The 25,827-nt window shown below is 58.8% G+C and overlaps 1 protein-coding gene, 2 long non-coding RNA genes and 2 gene segments (V, D, J or C); all 5 read left to right on the plus strand.

The window, feature by feature from the left end:
* LOC125335199 (immunoglobulin lambda-1 light chain-like) overlaps window positions 1-25,827 on the plus strand; it is a 60,838-nt gene that overhangs the window by 7,391 nt on the left and 27,620 nt on the right. The gene's annotated exons all lie outside the window — the stretch shown is intronic.
* LOC125335248 lies at window positions 7-24,125 on the plus strand. The segment is given in 4 exon segments: window positions 7-99; window positions 7,576-7,703; window positions 22,075-22,228; window positions 24,094-24,125. Coding segments are annotated over 4 exon segments (360 nt in total).
* On the plus strand, window positions 12,875-21,401 carry LOC125335210. Its single transcript, XR_007207379.1, has 2 exons — window positions 12,875-12,922; window positions 21,363-21,401. It is a non-coding gene; the product is annotated as an uncharacterized LOC125335210 (long non-coding RNA).
* Window positions 14,428-15,835, plus strand: LOC125335202. The segment is given in 3 exon segments: window positions 14,428-14,537; window positions 14,672-14,973; window positions 15,755-15,835. Coding segments are annotated over 3 exon segments (414 nt in total).
* Window positions 17,130-19,117, plus strand: LOC125335213. The gene is made up of 2 exons (XR_007207382.1): window positions 17,130-17,214; window positions 19,077-19,117. It is a non-coding gene; the product is annotated as an uncharacterized LOC125335213 (long non-coding RNA).

Consider the following 25,827-nt stretch of genomic DNA (forward strand, 5'->3'; position numbering starts at 1 on the left):
GTCCACGACACAGCCCCATCATTCTGGGGACACTGAGCTGGTGGGATTGAACCATGGCCTGGGTCCCTCTTCTCCTCGTGGTGCTCGCCCACAGCACAGGTGCCATGGCCAGACTCGCTGTGCCTGGACGGGGCCTTTGGGCACAGGGGCCCTGTCCTGCTCCCCAGGCAGGTCTGTGCCCCTGGGACACTGACTGACCCCCGTCTTCTCCCCTCTCTTCTCTCCCTCTCCAGGTTCCCTGGTCCAGGCAGTATCATTGACTCAGCCATCCTCGCTGTCGGCCAACGTGGGAGAGACGGTCAGGATCACCTGCTCTGGTAGCTACAGCAACTATGGCTGGTTCCAGCAGAAGGTCCCTGGCACTGCCCCTGTCACTGTGATCTACAGCAATGACAAGAGACCCTCGGGCATCCCTTCGCGATTCTCCGGATCGAAGTCCGGCTCCACGGCCACGTTAACCATCACTGGGGTCCAGGCCGAGGACGAGGCTGTCTATTTCTGTGGTAGCTATGACAGCAGCAGTGGCAGCTGGAATGGTGATAGAGAGAGATGTGGAAATGAGGTACGGAGGAGTTAAAGATGGACCCTCCTTGCCTTCTCTCTCAGGGCTGAGCAGAGCTGTGGGCTTGAGGCAGCTTTGTGTCCCCACTCCATGGCCATTGGCTGTGAATGGCCTCCTGCTTGCCCCATGCTGTGCAGGAGGTGACCCTGCTGCTGTGCAGTGCCTGGCATTGCTTTGCCATCAGCCCCATCACCTCATGCTCCTGCCAGCCACAGCCTCTTGCTCGGCCAGGTCTCCTCATGGGGTCCTGGCCTTGGGCTCAGGCCTTGGGCTCAGCCTGGGGCAGAGATCCCTCTGTTCCATCAGGACCTTCTGGCACAGGAGCCCTGTCCTGCAACTCAGAGAGGGCTGTTCTGGGACACTGACTGACTCCCTTTTTTCCCCTCTCCCTCTCCACATTCCCTAGTGCAGGAAGCATCTCTGAGTCAGCCGTCCTCAGTGTCAGCCAATGCTGGAGAAACCATCAAAATCTCCTGCTCCGAGGGTATCACTGGCTATGCCTGGTCCCTGGCAGTGCTGCTGTCACTGTGATCTAGGATAGCACCAAGGGGCCCTCAGTGCTGCTGCAGGACACTGAAGTGACATGGCTCCTGGAAGTGAAGAGCTGTGGTGTGGCTACTTGTTCTTGCCCTGAAAATGTCTTGTTCTGTGGTTGCTCAGAGGAGCTGGGACAATCCCTATCATGATCTCTGGACATTCTGGTCCCTGCCAGTCCCTGCCAGTTCAGGGCTGATGCCAACTCATCTCTGGTGACAGCACCTGTGCCAAAGGACCCTGTGTCTGTGTGAGAGGCTCTCCCCTGTGAGCACGGGCTGCCGTGGGCAGGGTGCCTCACAGAAACCCTGAAGGTTGTGGCCAGGGCTGGAGGAATGTCTGCACCTGGTGGAAGCCGTGGCAGGGGTGAGAGGCAGCGAGGGCAGAGTCCTGTGCCGGGCTGGGCTCTGGGTTCCTGCAGTGCTGTCCCTGAGGCCCTTCTGGTCCCCACACGGTGTCAGTGTGGCCCCGCTGCACAGTGCTGAGGCTCACGGGGCGCACAGGAGGCAAAGGGGCTGTGGCCAGCCGGGTGCCAGCGGGTGCCAGCGAGGTGCAGAGCAGCCCCGCAGGCTCCTTGGCGGCTGCCGTGGGCCGTGCTGTGGGCAGGAGGCAGAGGGGCTGCCCCTGGCCGGACAAGGGTGGACGTGCTACGTGCTGGGGACTGGTACAAACCCCGGCCCAGCTCCACCCACGGTTGCTGCAAAGCTGCTGGAGACCCTCAGCTCACCTTGAATTTGGAGGAACTGGGGGCTTGAATTTCCTTAGTGTTGTGGAGCCTTGAAGCTCCTGGTCTTGGTGTGGTTCCCATTCCCTTTCAAAGGCCCATTTCTCTGCTCCACAGCTCTCTTGAGGCAATTCAGAGAGGCCCAGGGTGGCAGCCTCGACTGAAGCAGGATGTGGTTTTCCCAGCTGCTCTGTCCCTGCTGCTGATCAGCGCCCAGGGAGCACAGTGCCCCGGGACCAGCATCTCCAACCAGCCTTGGGTGCTCGAGGGCAGCTGGATGTGTCCCCATGGCCAGGCGGGGCTGTCCCCTGCTCTGTGCACAGGAGCTCCTGGTGCAGCGAGGCCATGGTCCTACTGGGCAGGAACAGGCTCGGGGTGGTCCCTGGCTCAGCTGAGAGCTCATCAGCCATGCTGGGGAAGGAGCAGGCAGCCCAGAGCGATCTTTGGTGGGCCAGAGGTGCCTGCAGTATGTGGGGATAGCAGTGGGACAGGAGCTCCAGGGACCATTGGGGGCCACGTATCCATGGAGGGCCTGTGCCTGGGCAGGTGGGGAGCTCAAAGTCCAGCCAGGGTTCAAGGCACAGCCCCATTAGGCTGAGGACATGGAGCTGGTGGGACTGCACCATGGCCTGGGCCCTTCTCCTCCTTGCAGTGCTTGCCCACAGCTCAGGTGCCATGGCCAGACTTGCTGGGCCAGGACAGGGCCTTTGGGCACAGGGGCCTCATCCTCTTCCTTGGGGAGGTCTGTGCCCCTGGGACACTGACTGACTCCCATCTCCTCCCCTCTCTCCTCTCCCTCTCCAGGTTCCCTGGTCCGGGCAGCAGCAGCGAGTCAGCCGTCCTCGCTATCAGCAAATGTGGCAGACATGTTCAGGATCACCTGCTCGGGGAGTAGCAGCAGCTTTGGCTATGCCTGGTACCAGCAGAAGGTCCCTGGCAGTGGCCCTGTCACTGTGATCTACACCAATGACAAGAGACCCTCAGGCATCCCTTTGTGATTCTCTGGATCCTGGTCCAGCAACGTGGGCACGTTAACCATCAGTGGGCTCCAAGCTGAGGATGAGGCTGTCTGTTTCTGTGGTGGTGCTGACAGCAGCAGTGGCAGCTATGGTGTGTGGTGACAATGAGTACCTGTAAGTGAGTCAGACTCCAAAACCAGAGGAAAGATTTTGGCCCTTCTCCCTCCTGGCTGGATGTGCAGCTGAGGCAGAATCGTGTCCCTTCTGCATGGCCACAGAAGGGAATGTCCTGTCTTTGGTGTCGCACAGATCAGGAGCTGACTTTGCAGCTGGGGCCCATTGTCCTGGTCCCAAGAAAGCTCTTGGTGCAGCTGTGTTCCTCACAGCCTCTTGCTACTGATGATCATGTCCCCACATGCTGCCAGAGCTGCCTGTGTGCAGCCATTCTGCAATGGGCTGGGCTCTGCTCCTGCAATGGGCCTGGGACCATGTCCCTGTCTGTTCTGGCCATGACAGTTGCATTCCCTGTAACCTTGCCCAGGGAGACCTGTGCTCCTGGGAGACTGTCAGGATCACCTGGTCTGGGAGTAGCTACAGCAACTATGCCTGGGTCCAGCAGAAGGTCCCAGGCATTGCCCCTGTCACTGTGATCTACTGGAATGACAGGAGACCCGAGGGCATCCCTTCGCGATTCTCCAGATCCCAGTCCGGCTCCACGGGCACGTTAACCATCACTGGGGTCCAGGCTGAGGACGAGGCTGTCTATTTCTGTGTTGGCAATGACGGCAGTGCTGGTCAGCACGGTGGAGGCACTGACTCCAGCATTTTGCCTCCTCCTGCTGCTGCTGTTTCTCCCTGTAGCACCCTCATGCTTTAGGTTCTGTCTGTGGCTCTGGGCCCCTTCATTTCATCTTGGGCACCTTGGGAACAGGAGCCTTCTCCTCCTGCCCAGGCAGGTCTGTGTACCTGGGACACTGACTGAGCCCCATCTTTTTCCCTCTCTCCTCTCCCTCTCCGGGTTCCCTGGTCCAGGCAGCATCACTGACTCAGCCATCCTCGGTGTCAGCCAACGTTGGAGACACGGTCAGGGATCACCTGCTCTGGTAGCAGTGGCAGCTATGGCTGGCATCAGCAGAAGGTCCCTGGCACTGCCCCTGTCGCTCTGATCTACGATAGCACCAACAGACCCTCGGGCATCCCTTCGCGATTCTCCGGATCCACATCCGGCTCCATGGGCACGTTAACCATCACTGGGGTCCAGGCCGAGGACGAGGCTGTCTATTTCTGTGGTGGCAGGGACAGCAGCAGTGGTGCTGCACGGTGCCACAGAGCAATGGGGAAGTGATACAAAAGCCTCCCAGCTCAGGTGTCTCTTACAGTCCCAGGAGCATGCCCATCCCCTGTCATTTGGGGAAGGGATGACCTCCCAGCAGCCCTGTCCCTGCACACTGCTCCAGGGCCAAGGTCCCTCTGTGCTCCTCAGCTGGTGCCCGGGGCCGGGCCAGCTGCCTCCCAGCACAGCTGCCAGCCCTGCTTTGCCACAAGCCCCTGGACATCACCGCAGGGGGCTCAGCCTTGTGGCCCCAGCAGTGAGAGCTAGGGACATGCCATGGGCCAGGGTGCTGGGACAAAGCTTTGCCTTCAAAGCTGGGAAGGGACATTTCCCATGGGCACAGGAGCTCCGGGCACACTCTTGAGGCTGCTGGGGCAGATCAGAGCTGGTAAGGGAATGCTCTGTTGTGCTGCAAGAGGAGCTGCTGGGCTAAGGCTGCATTGGCTGTGTCTGCTCAGTGCCAGCCCACTGGGCTCATGTTCAGCCTGTTCAGGAGCCCAAGCACCTCTGGCCCTCAGCGAAGCCCCTGACCAGGGACAATGTGCCACTATGACCCCACAACAACAAGGAGCCTGAACCCATCCCCATCCTGTGTTGCCTGAGCAGCTGGCACCTGGCTGGCCTTGCCCCCTCCTCGCCGTGTTATTCATCCCTGGTGCAGGTGTCCTGGCCAGACTCACTGTGCCCAGCTGGGGACTGAGCACAGGGATGCTATCCCTGTTGCACTGCCTGGGGAGATCTGTGTTCCCAGGTCACTTACTCACCCCCTGTCCTCCCCTCTGTCCTCTCCCTCTCCAGGTTCCCTGGTCCAGGCAGCAGCAGTGAGTCAGCCATCCTCGCTGCCAGCCAACGTGGGAGACACGGTCAGGATCACCTGCTCTGGGGCTAGCAGCAGCTTTGGCTATGCCTGGTTCCAGCAGAAGGTCCCTGGCAGTGCCCCTGTCACTGTGATCTATGCTAATGACAACAGACCCTCGGGCATTCCTTCGTGATTCTCTGGATCCACATCCGGCTCCACGGGCACGTTAACCACCACTGGGGTCCAGGCCGAGGATGAGGCTGTCTATTTCTGTGGTGGCTGGGACAGCAGCAGTGCTGGTGACAAAGATTTTCAAGTGAGGTAGAGAGGAATTAAAAATGGACACTTTCTGTCCTTCTCATGGCCAAGCAGAGTTGTGGATGTGAGACTGGAGCAAGATTTTGTTTCCTCCACATGACCATGGCTCTGAATTTCGCCCATTTTGTGTCCTCGAGAGTGGGAGGTGACTTTGTGGCTGGTGCTCAGTGTCCTGCTCGCTACAAAACCCATAGCGTGGCTTTGTCTCCCACTGTCCTCTGACCTCCTATGAATGACCATGTCTTCCTGCTGCTGCCTCTGTGCTGGGATACCTGGGGCTGGGCTCTGCTCCCCACTTGTGCCTGTGGCCATTTTCCATGTCTGTTCTCCTCTGACTGTGGCATTCCCTATAACCTTACCCAGGCAGGTCTGTGCTCCTGGGACTCAGTCAGAGTCCTGGCTTCTCCTCTCTCTCCTCTCCCTCTCCAGGTTCCCTGGTCCAGCAGCATCACTGAATCAGCCGTCCTCGGTGTCAGCCAACGTGGGAGAGACGGTCAGGATCACCTGCTCTGGGGCTAGCAGCAGCTTTGGCTATGCCTGGTTCCAGCAGAAGGTCCCTGGCAGTAGCCCTGTCACTGTGATCTACAACGATAACAACAGACCCTCAGGCATCCCTTCGCGATTCTCCGGATCCGGGTCCGGCTCCTCGAACACGTTAACCATCACTGGGGTCCAGGCTGAGGACGAGGCTGTCTATTTCTGTGGTAGCAATGACGGCAGCAGTGATGCTGCCACAGTGGCTCAGAGGATTGCTGAAGTGATAGAAAAACCTTCTACTGTGGCAGAGTTCAGTGATGAGTCCATACATTCCAGTGTCATGCATCAGGGTAGAGCTGCCTTCCTTACTGAACCCTGTCTTCTCCTGTCTCCTTCTCCAGCTCCCCTGGCCCAGGCAGTATTGCAAGTCAGCCATCCTTGGTGTCAGCCAGCCTCAGAGAAACTGTAAAGATCAGCTGCTCGGGGTTTAGCAGTAGCTGGACTTATGCTGGCTGGTCCAAGCAGAGGGTCCCTGGCATTGCCCCTGTCACTACAGCAACAAGATACCCTCGAGCATCACGTTGCGATTTCCCTTGTCTGCCTCTACGGCCAAAGGAGCAGCATGGAAAGGCAGAGGCCGGTCTGGGAAGAGTGGTGTGGAGAGGTGTGTGCAGATGTGTGGGGCTGGGCAGGCTGGGCACTGGCCCTCGTGCTCCAGAGGCTGCAGGATGCAGAGCCCTTGTGTTCCCTGGGGTGCTGCTGACAAGGGGGAGCGTCACTGGTGCTGGGGCAGTGCCTGCAGTGGGGGTGCTGTGGAAGCTCAGCACTGGTGGGGGGCCATGGGCTTGTCTGGGGCAGCTGCAGGCACGGAGACCTGCGCAGAAGCCCTTGTGTGGGAAGGGAGTGGATGGAGGAGCTGATCTTGGCTAAGGTTGAGGGGCCTCTGCCCAGACAACTCGATGCAGCCTAGCATAGTCCTGTGGCATCTGAGAGACGCTGGCTTGTGGTGTCTGAGCATGGAGCAGGACGTGCTGAGTGGCCAAGGAAGCAGGTGGCCTGGAGCGATCTTTCTGGATTGGTGGGCTAGAGAGAAGGGGAGGAGTGGGACAGGAGCTGTCAGGAAATGTTAGGGGCCACATTTCCATGAAGGACCTGTGCCAGGAGAGCAGGCACATAAGAGGGTGTTGGTTGCCACAGTGTGAGGACATAGAGCTGGTGGGATTGTGCCATGGCCTGGGCCCCTCCTCTCCTCGTGGTGCTCGCCCACAGCTCAGGTGTCATGGCCAGACTTGCGGTGCCTGGATGGGGCCTTTGGACACAGGGGCCCTGTCCTGGTGCCCAGGCAGGTCTGTGCCCCTGGGACACTGACTGACCCCCATCTTCTCCCCTCTCTCCTCTCCCTCTCCAGGTTCCCTGGTCCAGGCAGCGGTTACTCAGCAGCCGTCCTCGCTGTCAGCCAACGTGGGAGAAACCATCAGGATCACCTGCTCTGGTGGCAGCAGCTATGCCTGGTTCCAGCAGAAGGTCCCTGGCATTGCCCCTGTCACTGTGATCTACTGGAATGACGAGAGACCCTCAGGCATCCCCTCACAATTCTCTGGGTCCTTGTTCGGCTCCACGGGCACGTTAACCATCACTGGGGTCCAGGCCGAGGATGAGGCTGTCTATTTCTGTGGTAACAATGAAGGCAGCAGTGCTGGTCAGCACGGCGGAGGAACCCTCATGCCCTGTGTTCTGTGTGTGTCTCTGGGCCACTCTGGTATCTTGGGATGTTGGGTCCCAGGGCCCCATCCTGCTGCCCAGGCAGGTCTGTGCCCCTGGGACACTGACTGACCCCCGTCTTCTCCCCTCTCTTCTCTCCCTCTCCAGGTTCCCTGGTCCAGGCAGCGCTGACTCAGCAGCCGTCCTCGCTGTCGGCCAATGTGGGAGAGACTGTCAAGGTCACCTGCTCTGGGCTTAGCAGCAGCTATGCTTATGCTGGCTGGTATCAGCAGAAGGTCCCTGGCAGTGCCCCTGTCACTGTGATCTATCGTGATAACAGACCCTCGGGCATCCCTTCGCGATTCTCCGGATCCAAGTCCGGCTCCTCAGCCACGTTAACCATCACTGGGGTCCAGGCCGAGGACGAGGCTGTCTATTTCTGTGGTGGTCTTGACAGCAGCTATGTTGGTGTAGTGACAAAGGGAGGTTTTCAAGTGAGGTCGAGAGAAATCTTTTCTACTCACAAACAAGCAGAGTTTTGGATGTTGTATTGGGGCAGGTTTTGTCACCTCTGCATGACCATGGCTACAAAGGTGCCCCGTTTTGTGTCCCGGAGCACTGGAGGTGACTCTGTGCCTGAGGACCATTGTCCTGGTCCCTACAAAACTCATGGTGTGGCCTTGTCCCCCATCCCACTGCCTCTTGCTACTGATGACCGTGTCCTCCTGCTGCTGCCACCAGAGGTTCCTCTGTGCTGGGATGCCTTGGGGTGCAATGGGCTTGGCTTTGCTCCCCAAATTCACTGGTGGCTGTGGTTGCACCCATTCTCCTCTGACTGTGGCATTCCCGATCCCCCTGCCCAGGAGACAGCCATGTTCCTGGAACACTGAGGGTCCCCCTTTTCTCGCCTCACTCTTGTCCCTCTCCACATTCCCTGGTCCAGGAAGCATCTCTGAGTCAGCCGTCCTCAGTGTCAGCCAATGCTGGAGAAACCATCAAAACCTCCTGCTCCGAGGGTATCACTGGCTATGCCTGGTCCCTGGCAGTGCTGCTGTCACTGTGATCTAGGATAGCACCAAGGGGCCCTCAGTGCTGCTGCAGGACACTGAAGTGACATGGCTCCTGGAAGTGAAGAGCTGTGGTGTGGCTACTTGTTCTTGCCCTGAAAATGTCTTGTTCTGTGGTTGCTCAGAGGAGCTGGGACAATCCCTATCATGATCTCTGGACATTCTGGTCCCTGCCAGTCCCTGCCAGTTCAGGGCTGATGCCAACTCATCTCTGGTGACAGCACCTGTGCCAAAGGACCCTGTGTCTGTGTGAGAGGCTCTCCCCTGTGAGCACGGGCTGCCGTGGGCAGGGTGCCTCACAGAAACCCTGAAGGTTGTGGCCAGGGCTGGAGGAATGTCTGCACCTGGTGGAAGCCGTGGCAGGGGTGAGAGGCAGCGAGGGCAGAGTCCTGTGCCGGGCTGGGCTCTGGGTTCCTGCAGTGCTGTCCCTGAGGCCCTTCTGGTCCCCACACGGTGTCAGTGTGGCCCCGCTGCACAGTGCTGAGGCTCACGGGGCGCACAGGAGGCAAAGGGGCTGTGGCCAGCCGGGTGCCAGCGGGTGCCAGCGAGGTGCAGAGCAGCCCCGCAGGCTCCTTGGCGGCTGCCGTGGGCCGTGCTGTGGGCAGGAGGCAGAGGGGCTGCCCCTGGCCGGACAAGGGTGGACGTGCTACGTGCTGGGGACTGGTACAAACCCCGGCCCAGCTCCACCCACGGTTGCTGCAAAGCTGCTGGAGACCCTCAGCTCACCTTGAATTTGGAGGAACTGGGGGCTTGAATTTCCTTAGTGTTGTGGAGCCTTGAAGCTCCTGGTCTTGGTGTGGTTCCCATTCCCTTTCAAAGGCCCATTTCTCTGCTCCACAGCTCTCTTGAGGCAATTCAGAGAGGCCCAGGGTGGCAGCCTTGACTGAAGCAGGATGTGGTTTTCCCAGCTGCTCTGCCCCTGCTGCTGATCAGCGCCCAGGGAGCACAGTGCCCCGGGACCAGCATCTCCAACCAGCCTTGGGTGCTCGAGGGCAGCTGGATGTGTCCCCATGGCCAGGCGGGGCTGTCCCCTGCTCTGTGCACAGGAGCTCCTGGTGCAGCGAGGCCATGGTCCTACTGGGCAGGAACAGGCTCGGGGTGGTCCCTGGCTCAGCTGAGAGCTCATCAGCCATGCTGGGGAAGGAGCAGGCAGCCCAGAGCGATCTTTGGTGGGCCAGAGGTGCCTGCAGTATGTGGGGGTAGCAGTGGGACAGGAGCTCCAGGGACCATTGGGGGCCACGTATTCATGGAGGGCCTGTGCCTGGGCAGGTGGGGAGCTCAAAGTCCAGCCAGGGTTCAAGGCACAGCCCCATTAGGCTGAGGACATGGAGCTGGTGGGACTGCACCATGGCCTGGGCCCTTCTCCTCCTTGCAGTGCTTGCCCACAGCTCAGGTGCCATGGCCAGACTTGCTGGGCCAGGACAGGGCCTTTGGGCACAGGGGCCTCATCCTCTTCCTTGGGGAGGTCTGTGCCCCTGGGACACTGACTGACTCCCATCTCCTCCCCTCTCTCCTCTCCCTCTCCAGGTTCCCTGGTCCAGGCAGCAGCAGCGAGTCAGCCGTCCTCGCTATCAGCAAATGTGGCAGACATGTTCAGGATCACCTGCTCGGGGAGTAGCAGCAGCTCTGGCTATGGCTGGTTCCAGCAGAAGGTCCCTGGCAGTGGCCCTGTCACTGTGATCTACAGCGATGACAAGAGACCCTCAGGCATCCCTTCGCGATTCTCCGGCTCCGGGGGCACGTTAACCATCACTGGGGTCCAAGCTGAGGACGAGGCTGTCTATTTCTGTGGTGGTGAGGACAGCAGTGCTGCTCAGGACTGAGGCACACTGCAGGATGGTTGCTGCTGACCACAGATTCTGGAGGATGCTGTTTCTGAGGAACAAGTCTAAATTTCATGGAGGAACCATGGCCCAGGCAGGTGGTTGCTTAAAAGCTATACAAGGTCCACAGCACAGCTCACCAGTGTGAGGACGCCGAGCTGGTGGGATTGAACCATGGCCTGGGTCCCTCTTCTCCTCGTGGTGCTTGCCCACAGCTCAGGTGCCATGGCCACACTCGCTGTGCCTGGACAGGGCTTCTGGGCACAGGGCTACATCCTGCTGCCCTGGGAAAGCTGTGTTCCTGGGGCTCAGATTTCTCTCCTTCTTCTCCTCTCTCTCCTTTCCTTGTCCAGGTTCCCGGTCCAGCAGCATCGTTGACTCAGCCGTCCTCGCTGTCAGCCAACGTGGGAGACACCGTCAGGATCACCTGCTCCGGGGGTGGCAGCTACTATGGCTGGTATCAGCAGAAGGCCCCTGTCAGTGGCCCTGTCACTGTGATCTATGAAAACACCAAGAGACCCTCGGGCATCCCTTCGCGATTCTCCGGATCCCAGTCCAGCTCCTCGAACACGTTAACCATCACTGGGGTCCAGGCCGAGGACGAGGCTGTCTATTTCTGTGGTAGTGCTGACAGCAGCAGTGCTGGCTATGTTGTATAGTGACAACAAGAAGTAGGAAGTGAGGATTCCAAAGCTTTCCAGACTCCAAAACTAAAGAAGAGTTCAGCCCTCCTCCCTCCTGGCTGGCTATGGGGCAGGTCCCTGTCCCCTCTGTACAGAAATGGCTGCAAATGTCCTTCTTTCATCATCCCACAGAACTGGAGGCTCTCTTGCTCTCCCTCATGTCTGAAGGTCATTGTCCTTATCCCTACAAAGATCAGTGTGGCTTCATTCCCAAACTCATCACTTCTTGCTACTGATGACCATGTCCTCCTCCTGCTGCCTCTGTGCTGGGATGCCTTGGGCTGTGTCACTGTGATCTATGGCAGCAACAACAGACCCTCAGGCATCCCTTCACAGTCCTCTGCATCCATATCCGGCTCCTTGGCCACGTTAACCATCACTGGGGTCCAGGCCAAGGACGAGGCTGTCTATTTCTGTGGTCGCTGGGACAGCAGCAGTGCTGCTGATGTGGGTGACAAAGCCAGTGAGTAATGGGGAAGTGAGGCACAGAACCCAGTGTCAACAGAGGAAGGTTTTGAGCCATTTTTCCTCATGGCCAAACAAAGCTGTGACAGTGGAGTTGAGGCAGGTCCCCTGCCCAAGGACAGGACTGTGCACAACAAGGCACAGGAGGTGACTCTTTCCCCTGTCCCTATAATAGGAATGGCACTGCCTCATCCCCAGCCCTGTTACCTTTTGCTTTGCTACCCCTCTTGCTGCTCTGCTGCTGAAGCTGCCACTGCTGCATTGCTCTGGGCCAGCCTGGGCTCTGATTGCCCCAAGTTTCTGTAGCCATGACCGGCTCCCTCTCCCTCATTGGACCATTGGGCTCAGGAGCCCTGTGGCACTGCCTGGGCAGGGATGTGCTCCTGGGGCAATGGCTCACCCCCATCTTATTGCCTTTCACCTCTCCCTCTCCAGGCTCCCTTGTCCAGTCAGTCGTCCTCGGTGCCAGCCAACCTGGGACAAACTGTCTGGGTTATGTGCTCTGGGAGCAGCAATGAGTATGGCTGGTTCCAGCAGAAGGTCCCTGGCAGTGCCCCTGTCACTGTGATCTACTGGAATGACAGGAGTCCCTTGGACATCCCTTGGCCATTCTCTGGTTTTGTGTCTGCCTCCAGAGGATCACTGGTGTTCAAGCTGAGGACGAGGTTGTCTATTACTGTGGTAGCTTCGACAGCAGCAGCAGTGCTGATCTCATGGTGAAACCAAGCCACAGGCAAGCGAGATTTTGAGTGTCAAAAAGGCCGGTTTTGGTGCCTCATTCCACTCCGCCGGGCATGACCACCTCTCCAGCTTTGGACTTCTCCTTTCCTTTCCTGGATGTCTTCCCTTTGTGTTCCATGTCTCAGGGCTGTGACTCTGAGCACGATGTGGCACTGGAGCAGGTTTTCCAGAGAACTTGTGGATGGCCCATGCCTGGAAGTCTTCAAGGCAAAGTTGAATGAGGCTTTGAGCAACCTGGTCCAGTGAAAGGTGTCCCTGCCCATTGCAGGGGTGTTGAACCAGATGGCCTTTAATGTCCCTTCCAACTCAAACCATTCTATGATTCTATGACTGGGTCCCCAGGGATTGGGCCCTGGTGCTGCAGAAGCCCTTGCCTGCGCTCATCCCCCACTGCCCAACGTCCATGTGAGGGGCAGAGGAGCCTGGGACAGTGTTAGGAGCTGCAGCCCGTGGGGCTGCCCAAGAACACCTTTGCCACATACCTGCTCCACAGCCTGAGTCCTGCCCAGGGCCCAGCAGCATTGCAGCCACCCTGGCAGCTCAGGGCTGGGCGTGTGGGCATTTGCCAGAACATGGGAGCCTGGGGTACTCGGGCTGGGCATGGAGAGCTTCTGCTGCAGCCCATGGCTCTCATATGGCTCTGGCTTAGCTGTCCCCAGTGTCCATGTCTCTGCAGCAAAACACCTTGACCTGCTCTGGGAGTAGCAACAATGCTTATGGCTGGTTCCAGCAGAAGGTCCCTGGCAGTGGCCCTGTCACTGTGATCTACAGCAGCACCAACAGACCGTCGGGCATCCCTTTGCGATTCTCCGGATCCACATCCGGCTCCTCAAACACGTTAACCATCACTGGGGTCCAGGCCGAGGACGAGGCTGTCTATTTCTGTGGTGGTCAGGACAGCAGCAGTGATGCTGCCACGGTGACATGCAGCAATGGGGAAGTGATGCAAAAACCTCCTGCTATTGCAGACATCAGTCAGGAGTCTCGGCTGTTCCTGCTTGATGGGGAATTAGGTCCCCACCATGGCCCTGCCCTTGCTGCCCTGCACTGAATGTGGCTGTGCCTGGTGTCCCAGCCTGGCATCCCCTTAGAGCCCCAGGTCTGTGCCTGTTCCCTGGCATTTTGGGAGGGGATCTACAGCACTTGGGAACACACTCATCTCCATGGCCACATTACCCATGGCTGGCAGAGGAGGAGGAGGAGAAGCAGGAGGAGGCTCTCACTCTTCTGGCTGGGACACCAGTGGTGATCAGGGCCATGGTAACTCCCAGCATGGGAAAAGAAAGACACAAGCCCACTGTTGCTCCAGTGGCACACTCTCAGGTGCTGCTTGCTGCTTCCCAGACACAATGGGGAGCAGCATCTGTGCCTTTGTAGCAGTTCCTGCCGTGGGACATGTGCTCTGCTCCAGCAGGTCCCCTCTGTGCTGCTCGCAGGGAGACAACCCTGCAGCCCTGCCCTGCCCATGCCGGATGGGCTCCTGGTGCCCTGAGTACCCTGGGGACAGCATAGTCAGGGACAGGGAGGGTCCTGAGGGAGAGGGAATTTCCTGGGGTGCAGCCGCTCTTTGTCTGGGTTGGGACTGCCAAAGATGGCCACAATCCCTGTGCCCCGAGTCAGAGCAGGGCTGACCAGGGGCTGCCCCAGCTCTGGCTGCCTCTGCTGAGCACCAGCACCTTGGGCTCATGATCAGCTCATGGGGAGGCCTTGCTGGACCCCGGGGCTCGGTGCTGGCCTGCTCCCATTGTTCTGGGGTGTGAATGTCAGGGAAGAGGAAAAATCTTGGTCTTGAGTGGTGGATCTCAGCTGTCAGAAGAAGAGTCAGGGCACAAAAGCAGGAGAGCAAGGGGGTATTTTAGGGGCCTGGAACACTCATGGGAGGAAAAAATGGCAAAAATAAGTTGGGCAATTGTGGAGCTTGGCATTATTCCAGCCCCATCACTGGGAGCTGCAGGTGATCCTGTATGCCCTTCCCCCGTGCCCAGCTCTCCCTTCTCCTTAGGCACTGCAGCCACTCAGCCTGGTCTGGGGACAGGGGCGTCTGTGCTGTTGGGTTTCAGGCTCAGAGCTGGGAGGTGTCCCCGCTCTGTGCCTGGGGACAAGCCCTGCTGCATCTGGGGTGGAGGGGCTGGGTGTGGAGCGGGGAGGGATGTGCGGAGAGAGGCGCAGGCAGGATCCGGCCGTGCCCGCAGGGTCGGATTTGCATGGAGGGGACGTGTCCTGGGCGGGCAGGGGCTTAAAAGGGAGTCAGGGTCCACGGCACAGCCCCATCATTCTGGGGACACTGAGCTGGTGGGATTGAACCATGGCCTGGGTCCCTCTTCTCCTCGTGGTGCTCGCCCACAGCACAGGTGCCATGGCCAGACTCGCTGTGCCTGGACGGGGCCTTTGGGCACAGGGGCCCCATCCTGCTGCCCAGGCAGGTCTGTGCTCCTGGGACACTGACTGACCCCCGTCTTCTCCCCTCTCTTCTCTCCCTCTCCAGGTTCCCTGGTCCAGGCAGCGCTGACTCAGCCATCCTCGCTGTCAGCCAACGTGGGAGAGACGGTCAAGATCACCTGCTCTGGGGGTAGCAGTGGCAGCTGGTATGCCTGGTTCCAGCAGAAGGTCCCTGGCAGTGGCCCTGTCACTGTGATCTACTACAATGACAAGAGACCCTCGGGCATCCCTTCGCGATTCTCCGGATCCTTGTCTGGCTCCACGGGCACGTTAACCATCACTGGGGTCCAGGCCGAGGACGAGGCTGTCTATTTCTGTGGTGGTCTTGACAGCAGCTATGTTGGTGTAGTGACAAAGGGAGGTTTTCAAGTGAGGTCGAGAGAAATCTTTTCTACTCACAAACAAGCAGAGTTTTGGATGTTGTATTGGGGCAGTTTTTGTCACCTCTGCATGACCATGGCTACACAGGTGCCCCCTTTTGTGTCCCAGAGCACTGGAGGTGACTCTGTGCCTGAGGACCATTGTCCTGGTCCCTACAGAACTCATGGTGTGGCCTTGTCCCAAATCCCACTGCCTCTTGCTACTGATGACCATGTCCTCCTGCTGCTGCCACCAGAGGTTCCTCTGTGCTGGGATGCCTTGGGGTGCAATGGGCTTGGCTTTGCTCCCCAAATTCACTGGTGGCTGTGGTTGCACCCATTCTCCTCTGACTGTGGCATTCCCGATCCCCCTACCCAGGAGACTGCCATGTTCCTGGAACACTGAGGGTCCCCCTTTTCTCACCTCACTCTTGTCCCTCTCCACATTCCCTAGTGCAGGAAGCATCTCTGAGTCAGCCGTCCTCAGTGTCAGCCAATGCTGGAGAAACCATCAAAACCTCCTGCTCCGAGGGTATCACTGGCTATGCCTGGTCCCTGGCAGTGCTGCTGTCACTGTGATCTAGGATAGCACCAAGGGGCCCTCAGTGCTGCTGCAGGACACTGAAGTGACATGGCTCCTGGAAGTGAAGAGCTGTGGTGTGGCTACTTGTTCTTGCCCTGAAAATGTCTTGTTCTGTGGTTGCTCAGAGGAGCTGGGACAATCCCTATCATGATCTCTGGACATTCTGGTCCCTGCCAGTCCCTGCCAGTTCAGGGCTGATGCCAACTCATCTCTGGTGACAGCACCTGTGCCAAAGGACCCTGTGTCTGTGTGAGAGGCTCTCCCCTGTGAGCACGGGCTGCCGTGGGCAGGGTGCCTCACAGAAACCCTGAAGGTTGTGGCCAGGGCTGGAGGAATGTCTGCACCTGGTGGAAGCCGTGGCAGGGGTGAGAGGCAGCGAGGGCAGAGTCCTGTGCCGGGCTGGGCTCTGGGTTCCTGCAGTGCTGTCTCTGAGGCCCTTCTGGTCCCCACACGGTGTCAGTGTGGCCCCGCTGCACAGTGCTGAGGCTCACGGGGCGCGCAGGAGGCAAAGGGGCTGTGGCCAGCCGGGTGCCAGCGGGTGCCAGCGAGGTGCAGAGCAGCCCCGCAGGCTCCTTGGCGGCTGCCGTGGGCCGTGCTGTGGGCAGGAGGCAGAGGGGCTGCCCCTGGCCGGACAAGGGTGGACGTGCTACGTGCTGGGGACTGGTACAAACCCCGGCCCAGCTCCACCCACGGTTGCTGCAAAGCTGCTGGAGACCCTCAGCTCACCTTGAATTTGGAGGAACTGGGGGCTTGAATTTCCTTAGTGTTGTGGAGCCTTGAAGCTCCTGGTCTTGGTGTGGTTCCCATTCCCTTTCAAAGGCCCATTTCTCTGCTCCACAGCTCTCTTGAGGCAATTCAGAGAGGCCCAGGGTGGCAGCCTTGACTGAAGCAGGATGTGGTTTTCCCAGCTGTTCTGCCCCTGCTGCTGATCAGTGCCCAGGGAGCACAATGCCCCGGGACCAGGATCTCCAACCAGCCTTGGGTGCTCGAGGGCAGCTGGATGTGTCCCCATGGCCAGGCGGGGCTGTCCCCTGCTCTGTGCACAGGAGCTCCTGGTGCAGCGAGGCCATGGTCCTACTGGGCAGGAACAGGCTCGGGGTGGTCCCTGGCTCAGCTGAGAGCTCATCAGCCATGCTGGGGAAGGAGCAGGCAGCCCAGAGCGATCTTTGGTGGGCCAGAGGTGCCTGCAGTATGTGGGGATAGCGGTGGGACAGGAGCTCCAGGGACCATTGGGGGCCACGTATCCATGGAGGGCCTGTGCCTGGGCAGGTGGGGAGCTCAAAGTCCAGCCAGGGTTCAAGGCACAGCCCCATTAGGCTGAGGACATGGAGCTGGTGGGACTGCACCATGGCCTGGGCCCTTCTCCTCCTTGCAGTGCTTGCCCACAACTCAGGTGCCATGGCCAGACTTGCTGGGCCAGGACAGGGCCTTTGGGCACAGGGGCCTCATCCTCTTCCTTGGGGAGGTCTGTGCCCCTGGGACAGTGACTGACTCCCATCTTCTCCCCTCTCTCCTCTCCCTCTCCGGGTTCCCTGGTCCAGGCAGCATCGCTGAATCAGCCATCCTCGGTGTCAGCCAACGTTGGAGACACGGTCAGGGATCACCTCCTCTGGTAGCAGTGGCAGCTATGGCTGGCATCAGCAGAAGGTCTCTGGCACTGCCCCTGTCGCTCTGATCTACGATAGCAACAAGAGACCCTCGGGCATCCCTTTCGCGATTCTCCGGATCCCAGTCTGGCTCCTCGAACACGTTAACCATCACTGGGGTCCAGGCTGAGGACGAGGCTGTCTATTTCTGTGGTGGTGATGACAGCAGCAGTGGTGCTGCACGGTGCCACAGAGCAATGGGGAAGTGATACAAAAGCCTCCCAGCTCAGGTGTCTCTTACAGTCCCAGGAGCATGCCCATCCCCTGTCATTTGGGGAAGGGATGACCTCCCAGCAGCCCTGTCCCTGCACACTGCTCCAGGGCCAAGGTCCCTCTGTGCTCCTCAGCTGGTGCCCGGGGCCAGGCCAGCTGCCTCCCAGCACAGCTGCCAGCCCTGCTTTGCCACAAGCCCCTGGACATCACCGCAGGGGGCTCAGCCTTGTGGCCCCAGCAGTGAGAGCTAGGGACATGCCATGGGCCAGGGTGCTGGGACAAAGCTTTGCCTTCAAAGCTGGGAAGGGACATTTCCCATGGGCACAGGAGCTCCGGGCACACTCTTGAGGCTGCTGGGGCAGATCAGAGCTGGTAAAGGAGTGCTCTGTTGTGCTGCAAGAGGAGCTGCTGGGCTAAGGCTGCATTGGCTGTGTCTGCTCAGTGCCAGCCCACTGGGCTCATGTTCAGCCTGTTCAGGAGCCCAAGCACCTCTGGCCCTCGGGGAAGCCCCTGACCAGGGACAATGTGCCACTATGACCCCACAACAACAAGGAGCCTGAACCCATCCCCATCCTGTGTTGCCTGAGCAGCTGGCACCTGGCTGGCCTTGCCCCCTCCTCGCCATGTTATTCATCCCTGGTGCAGGTGTCCTGGCCAGACTCACTGTGCCCAGCTGGGGACTGAGCACAGGGATGCTATCCCTGTTGCACTGCCTGGGGAGATCTGTGTTCCCAGGTCACTTACTCACCCCCTGTCCTCCCCTCTGTCCTCTCCCTCTCCAGGTTCCCTGGTCCAGGCAGCAGCAGTGAGTCAGCCATCCTCGCTGCCAGCCAACGTGGGAGACACGGTCAGGATCACCTGCTCTGGGGCTAGCAGCAGCTTTGGCTATGCCTGGTTCCAGCAGAAGGTCCCTGGCAGTGCCCCTGTCACTGTGATCTATGCTAATGACAACAGACCCTCGGGCATCCCTTCGTGATTGGATCCACATCCAGCTCCACGGGCACGTTAACCATCACTGAGGTCCAAGCCGAGGATGAGGCTGTCTATTTCTGTGGCAACTGGGACAGCAGCAGTGCTGGTGACAAAGATTTTCTAGTGAGGTACAGAGGAATTAAAAATGGACACTTTCTGTCCTTCTCATGGCCAAGCAGAGTTGTGGATGTGAGACTGGAGCAAGATTTTGTCTCCTCCACGTGACCATGGCTCTTAATTTCACCCATTTTGTGTCCTCGAGAGTGGGAGGTGACTTTGTGGCTGGTGCTCACTGTCCTGCTTGCTACAAAACCCATAGCGTGGCTTTGTCTCCCACTGTCCTCTGACCTCCTATGAATGACCATGTCTTCCTGCTGCTGCCTCTGTGCTGGGATACCTGGGGCTGGGCTCGGCTCCCCACTTGTGCCTGTGGCCATTTTCCATGTCTGTTCTCCTCTGACTGTGGCATTCCTTGTAACCTTATCCAGGCAGGTCTGTGCTCCTGGGACTCAGTCAGAGTCCTGGCTTCTCCCCTCTCTCCTCTCCCTCTCCAGGTTCCCTGGTCCAGCAGCATCACTGAATCAGCCGTCCTCGGTGTCAGCCAACGTGGGAGAGACGGTCAGGATCACCTGCTCTGGGGCTAGCAGCAGCAGCGATTATGGCTGGTTCCAGCAGAAGGTCCCTGGCAGTGGCCCTGTCACTGTGATCTACAACGATAACAACAGACCCTCAGGCATCCCTTCGCGATTCTCCGGATCCGGGTCCGGCTCCTCGAACACGTTAACCATCACTGGGGTCCAGGCCGAGGACGAGGCTGTCTATTTCTGTGGTAGCAATGACGGCAGCAGTGATGCTGCCACAGTGGCTCAGAGGATTGCTGAAGTGATAGAAAAACCTTCTACTGTGGCAGAGTTCAGTGATGAGTCCATACATTCCAGTGTCATGCATCAGGGTAGAGCTGCCTTCCTTACTGAACCCTGTCTTCTCCTGTCTCCTTCTCCAGCTCTCCTGGCCCAGGCAGTATTGCAAGTCAGCCATCCTTGGTGTCAGCCAGCCTCAGAGAAACTGTAAAGATCAGCTGCTCGGGGTTTGGCAGTAGCTAGACTTGTGCTGGCTGGTCCAAGCAGAGGGTCCCTGGCAGTGCCCCTGTCACTACAGCAACAAGATACCCTCGAGCATCACGTTGCGATTTCCCTTGTCTGCCTCTACGGCCAAAGGAGCAGCATGGAAAGGCAGAGGCCGGTCTGGGAAGAGTGGTGTGGAGAGGTGTGTGCAGGTGTGTGGGGCTGGGCAGGCTGGGCACTGGCCCTCGTGCTCCAGAGGCTGCAGGATGCAGAGCCCTTGTGTTCCCTGGGGTGCTGCTGACAAGGGGGAGCGTCACTGGTGCTGGGGCAGTGCCTGCAGTGGGGGTGCTGTGGAAGCTCAGCACTGGTGGGGGGCCATGGGCTTGTCTGGGGCAGCTGCAGGCACGGAGACCTGCGCAGAAGCCCTTGTGTGGGAAGGGAGTGGATGGAGGAGCTGATCTTGGCTAAGGTTGAGGGGCCTCTGCCCAGACAACTCGATGAAGCCTAGCATAGTCCTGTGGCATCTGAGAGACACTGGCTTGTGGTGTCTGAGCATGGAGCAGGACGTGCTGAGTGGCCAAGGAAGCAGGTGGCCTGGAGCGATCTTTCTGGATTGGTGGGCTAGAGAGAAGGGGAGGAGTGGGACAGGAGCTGTCAGGAAATGTTAGGGGCCACATTTCCATGAAGGACCTGTGCCAGGAGAGCAGGCACATAAGAGGGTGTTGGTTGCCACAGTGTGAGGACATGGAGCTGGTGGGATTGTGCCATGGCCTGGGCCCCTCCTCTCCTCGTGGTGCTCGCCCACAGCTCAGGTGTCATGGCCAGACTTGCGGTGCCTGGATGGGGCCTTTGGACACAGGGGCCCTGTCCTGGTGCCCAGGCAGATCTGTGCCCCTGGGACACTGACTGACCCCCATCTTCTCCCCTCTCTCCTCTCCCTCTCCAGGTTCCCTGGTCCAGGCAGCAGTAGTGAGTCAGCCATCCTCAGTGTGAGCCAAGGTGTGAGAGACCATAAGGATCACCTGCTCTAGTAGCAGCAGCAGCTATCCTTATTCTGGCTGGCATCAGCAGAAGGTCCCTGGCAGTGGCCCTGTCACTGTGATCTACAGAAATACCAACAGACCCTCAGGCATCCCCTCGCGATTCTCCGGATCCCAGTCCAGCTCCTCGGCCACGTTAACCATCACTGGGGTCCAGGCCGAGGACGAGGCTGTCTATTTCTGTGGCAACTGGGACAGCAGCAGTGCTGCTGGTGGGGGTGATGAACCAGTGAGTAATGGGGAAGTGAGGCACAGAACCCAGTGTCAACAGAGGAAGGTTTTGAGCCATTTTTCCTCATGGCCAAACACAGTGGAGTTGAGGCAGGTCCCCTGCCCGAGGACATGACCGTGCACAACAAGGCACAGGAGGTGACTCTTTCCCCTGTCCCTATAATAGGAATGGCACTGCCTCATCCCCAGCCCTGTTACCTTTTGCTTTGCTACCCCTCTTGCTGCTCTGCTGCTGAAGCTGCCGCTGCTGCATTGCTCTGGGCCAGCCTGGGCTCTGATTGCCCCAAGTTTCTGTAGCCATGACCGGCTCCCTCTCCCTCAGAGGGTGATGTTCTACTGCTCTGATGCTGCCAGTTCTCCTTCCAGGGCCATGGGTCGCTAATCTTCTGCTCTATCTTGAGGCTGTGTCCCACTGTGGCACCAGAACCACTGGACACAGGAGCACTGTTGCACTGCCTGGGCAGGCCTGTGCTCCTGAGGAAATGCCTGACCCTTCTGGTGTTCCCCCTCTCCCTCTCCAGGCTCCCTGGCGTAGGCAGGATCACTGAGTCAGCCATCCTCAAGTCAGCCAAACCGTCAAGATCACCTGCTCTGGGAGCAGCAACAACTATGGCTGGTACCAGCAGAAGGTCCCTGGCAGTGGCCCTGTCACTGTGATCTATCTTAATGATAGGAGACCCTCGGGCATCCCTTCACAGTTCTCTGGATCCACATCCGGCACCACGGGCACGTTAACCATCACTGGGGTCCAGGCCGAGGACGAGGCTGTCTATTTCTGTGGTAGCAGGGACAGCAGCAGCTATGCTGGTGAAGTGACAGATTCAGATGACCAAGTAGAGTTGTGGGTGTGGGGCTGGGGCAGGTTTTTGTCTCCTCTGCATGACCATGGCTATGAATTCCATTTTTTGTCCTAGAGAACAGGAGGTGACTTTGTGGCTGGGGACCATTGTCCTTGTCCCTACAAAACTCATGGTATAGCTGTGTTCCCAACCTCACTGCCTCTTGCCACTGTTAACCATGTCCTCCAGCATCTGCCAGAGCTGCTTCTCTGCTGAGATGCCTTGGCTGGGGCTCTACTCCTCAAATATGCTGGTGACCATATCTGGGTCCATTCTCTTCTGAGTGTTGCCTTCCCTGTAACCTTGCTCCCCAGGCAAGTCTGTGCTCCTGGGACACTGACAGAGCCCCATCTTTTCCCCTCTCTCCTCTCCCTCTCCAGGTTGCCTGGTCCAGGCAGCAGCAGTGAGTCAGCCATCCTCGCTGTCAGCCAACGTGGGAGAGACTGTCAAGATCACCTGCTCCAGGGGTAGCAGCAGCTATTATGGCTGGTTCCAGCAGAAGGTCCCTGGCAGTGGCCCTGTCACGGTGATCTACGATAATACCAAGAGACCCTCGGGCATCCCTTTGCGATTCTCCGGATCCACATCCGGCTCCTCGAACACGTTAACCATCACTGGGGTCCAGGCCGAGGACGAGGCTGTCTATTTCTGTGGTGGTCAGGACAGCAGCAGTGATGCTGCCACGGTGACATGCAGCAATGGGGAAGTGATGCAAAAACCTCCTGCTATTGCAGACATCAGTCAGGAGTCTCGGCTGTTCCTGCTTGATGGGGAATTAGGTCCCCACCATGGCCCTGCCCTTGCTGCCCTGCACTGAATGTGGCTGTGCCTGGTGTCCCAGCCTGGCATCCCCTTAGAGCCCCAGGTCTGTGCCTGTTCCCTGGCATTTTGGGAGGGGATCTACAGCACTTGGGAACACACTCATCTCCATGGCCACATTACCCATGGCTGGCAGAGGAGGAGGAGAAGCAGGAGGAGGCTCTCACTCTTCTGGCTGGGACACCAGTGGTGATCAGGGCCATGGTAACTCCCAGCATGGGAAAAGAAAGACACAAGCCCACTGTTACTCCAGTGGCACACTCTCAGGTGCTGCTTGCTGCTTCCCAGACACAATGGGGAGCAGCATCTGTGCCTTTGTAGCAGTTCCTGCCATGGGACATGTGCTCTGCTCCAGCAGGTCCCCTCTGTGCTTCTCGCAGGGAGACAACCCTGCAGCCCTGCCCTGCCCATGCCGGATGAGCTCCTGGTGCCCTGAGTACCCTGGGGACAGCATAGTCAGGGACTGGGAGGGTCCTGGGGGAGAGGGAATTTCCTGGGCTGCAGCCGCTCTTTGTCTGGGTTGGGACTGCCAAAGATAGCCACAATCCCTGTGCCCCGAGTCAGAGCAGGGCTGACCAGGGGCTGCCCCAGCTCTGGCTGCCTCTGCTGAGCACCAGCACCTTGGGCTCATGATCAGCTCATGGGGAGGCCTTGCTGGACCCCGGGGCTCGGTGCTGGCCTGCTCCCATTGTTCTGGGGTGTGAATGTCAGGGAAGAGGAAAAATCTTGGTCTTGAGTGGTGGATCTCAGCTGTCAGAAGAAGAGTCAGGGCACAAAAGCAGGAGAGCAAGGGGGTATTTTAGGGGCCTGGGACACTCATGGGAGGAAAAAATGGCAAAAATAAGTTGGGCAATTGTGGAGCTTGGCATTATTCCAGCCCCATCACTGGGAGCTGCAGGTGATCCTGTATGCCCTTCCCCTGTGCCCAGCTCTCCCTTCTCCTTAGGCACTGCAGCCACTCAGCCTGGTCTGGGGACAGGGGCGTCTGTGCTGTTGGGTTTCAGGCTCAGAGCAGGGAGGTGTCCCCGCTCTGTGCCTGGGGACAAGCCCTGCTGCATCTGGGGCGGAGGGGCTGGGTGTGGAGCGGGGAGGGATGTGCGGAGAGAGGCGCAGGCAGGATCCAGCCGTGCCCGCAGGGTCGGATTTGCATGGAGGGGACGTGTCCTGGGCGGGCAGGGGCTTAAAAGGGAGTCAGGGTCCACGGCACAGCCCCATCATTCTGGGGACACTGAGCTGGTGGGATTGAACCATGGCCTGGGTCCCTCTTCTCCTCGTGGTGCTCGCCCACAGCACAGGTGCCATGGCCAGACTCGCTGTGCCTGGACGGGGCCTTTATGCACAGGGGCCCCCTCCTGCTGCCCAGGCAGGTCTGTGCCCCTGGGACACTGACTGACCCCCGTCTTCTCCCCTCTCTTCTCTCCCTCTCCAGGTTCCCTGGTCCAGGCAGCGCTGACTCAGCCATCCTCGCTGTCAGCCAACGTGGGAGAGACGGTCAAGATCACCTGCTCTGGGGGTAGCAGCTACAGCGATTATGGCTGGTATCAGCAGAAGGTCCCTGGCAGTGGCCCTGTCACTGTGATCTACTACAATGACAAGAGACCCTCGGGCATCCCTTCGCGATTCTCTGGATCCAAGTCCGGCTCCACGGCCACGTTAACCATCACTGGGGTCCAGGCCGAGGACGAGGCTGTCTATTACTGTGGCTATGACAGCAGCAGTACTGCTGCACAGTGACACAGAGCAATGGGGAAGTGGTACAAAAACCTCCTGCCTCAGCCATCCCTTGGAGCCCCAGGACTGTGCCCATCCCCCGTCATTTGAGGAAGTTATGACCTCGCAGCAGCGCTGCCATGTCCCATGTATGTCCCATCTGCCTGCAGGCAGATTTGTCCTTTCACTGTTCCCTTGACCACAGAGGGCCATGCTCCACGTCACTGGCTGACCCCCATCTTCTTCTCTCCATCCTCTCCCTCTCCAGGTTCCCTGGTCCAGGCAGTGCTCTGTCAGCTCTACTTGGGGATGGGACAAGCCATCAAAGTCATCTGCTCTACGGATGGCAGCAGCTGTGACTGGTACCAGCCTAAATTTCCTCGCTGTGCCCCTGTCACTGTGATCTACTACAACGACTTGGGACTACTGGACATCCCTTCACAATTCTCCAGATCCCAGTCCAGCTCCATGAGTACAGTACCCATCTCTGGGCTCCAAGCCCAGGACAAGGCTGTCTGTTCATGTGGTAACTACAAGAGTGGCAGTGATAATGTTACCATGGTGAAATGGAGCAATGGAGAAGGGGTACGACGTTCTCCTGCCATGGCAGGGGCCAATTAGGAGTCTCCGCTGTCCCTGTTTGATGGTGGGGCAGGTCCCTGGCACGACCCTGCCCTTTTCTGCCCTGTGGTGAATGTGGCTGTTCCCAGTGACACAGCTCCATCGTTACAGCCCTTTCCTTGTCATTTGTGGATGAGAGCAGATAGGATAGAACTGAGTAGAATATTTCAGATGGAAGAGGCCTTCAATGATCACATAGTCTAACTGCGTGGCCACCTCAGGGATGACCAAAATGTAGGGCATTGTCCAAGTGCCTGTGTAACACTTGCAGGCCTGGGATATCATCTAGCTCTCTAGGAAGCCTGTCCAGCGTTTGCCCACACCCTCAATAAAGAAGTGTCGGGATGACCTCCCAGCAGCCCTGTCCCTGCCCTGTGCTCCAGAGTTACTCCTGATCTCCCTGGCTGGTGCCCAGGGCCCTGCCAGCTGCCTGCCTGCCCAGCTCCCAGCCCAGCTGTGCCAGGAGCTCCTGGACCATCACTGTAGGGGGCTCAGCTCTCTGGAAACAGAGGAGTTAAAGATGGACCCTCTGTGCCCTCTCTCTCAGGGCTGAGCAGAGCTGTGGGCTTGAGGCAGCTTTGTGCCCCCACTCCATGGCCATTGGCTGTGAATGGCCTCCTGCTTGCCCCATGCTGTGCAGGAGGTGACCCTGCTGCTGTGCAGTGCCTGGCATTGCTTTGCCATCAGCCCCATCACCTCATGCTCCTGCCAGCCACAGCCTCTTGCTCGGCCAGGTCTCCTCATGGGGTCCTGGCCTTGGGCTCAGGCCTTGGGCTCAGCCTGGGGAAGAGATCCCTCTGTTCCATCAGGACCTTCTGGCACAGGAGCCCTGTCCTGCAGCTCAGAGAGGGCTGTTCTGGGACACTGACTGACTCCCTTTTTTCCCCTCTCCCTCTCCACATTCCCTAGTGCAGGAAGCATCTCTGAGTCAGCCGTCCTCAGTGTCAGCCAATGCTGGAGAAACCATCAAAATCTCCTGCTCCGAGGGTATCACTGGCTATGCCTGGTCCCTGGCAGTGCTGCTGTCACTGTGATCTAGGATAGCACCAAGGGGCCCTCAGTGCTGCTGCAGGACACTGAAGTGACATGGCTCCTGGAAGTGAAG

Source organism: Corvus hawaiiensis, chromosome 18 (genome assembly GCF_020740725.1).
Source record: "Corvus hawaiiensis isolate bCorHaw1 chromosome 18, bCorHaw1.pri.cur, whole genome shotgun sequence".
Classification (NCBI taxonomy): domain Eukaryota; kingdom Metazoa; phylum Chordata; class Aves; order Passeriformes; family Corvidae; genus Corvus; species Corvus hawaiiensis.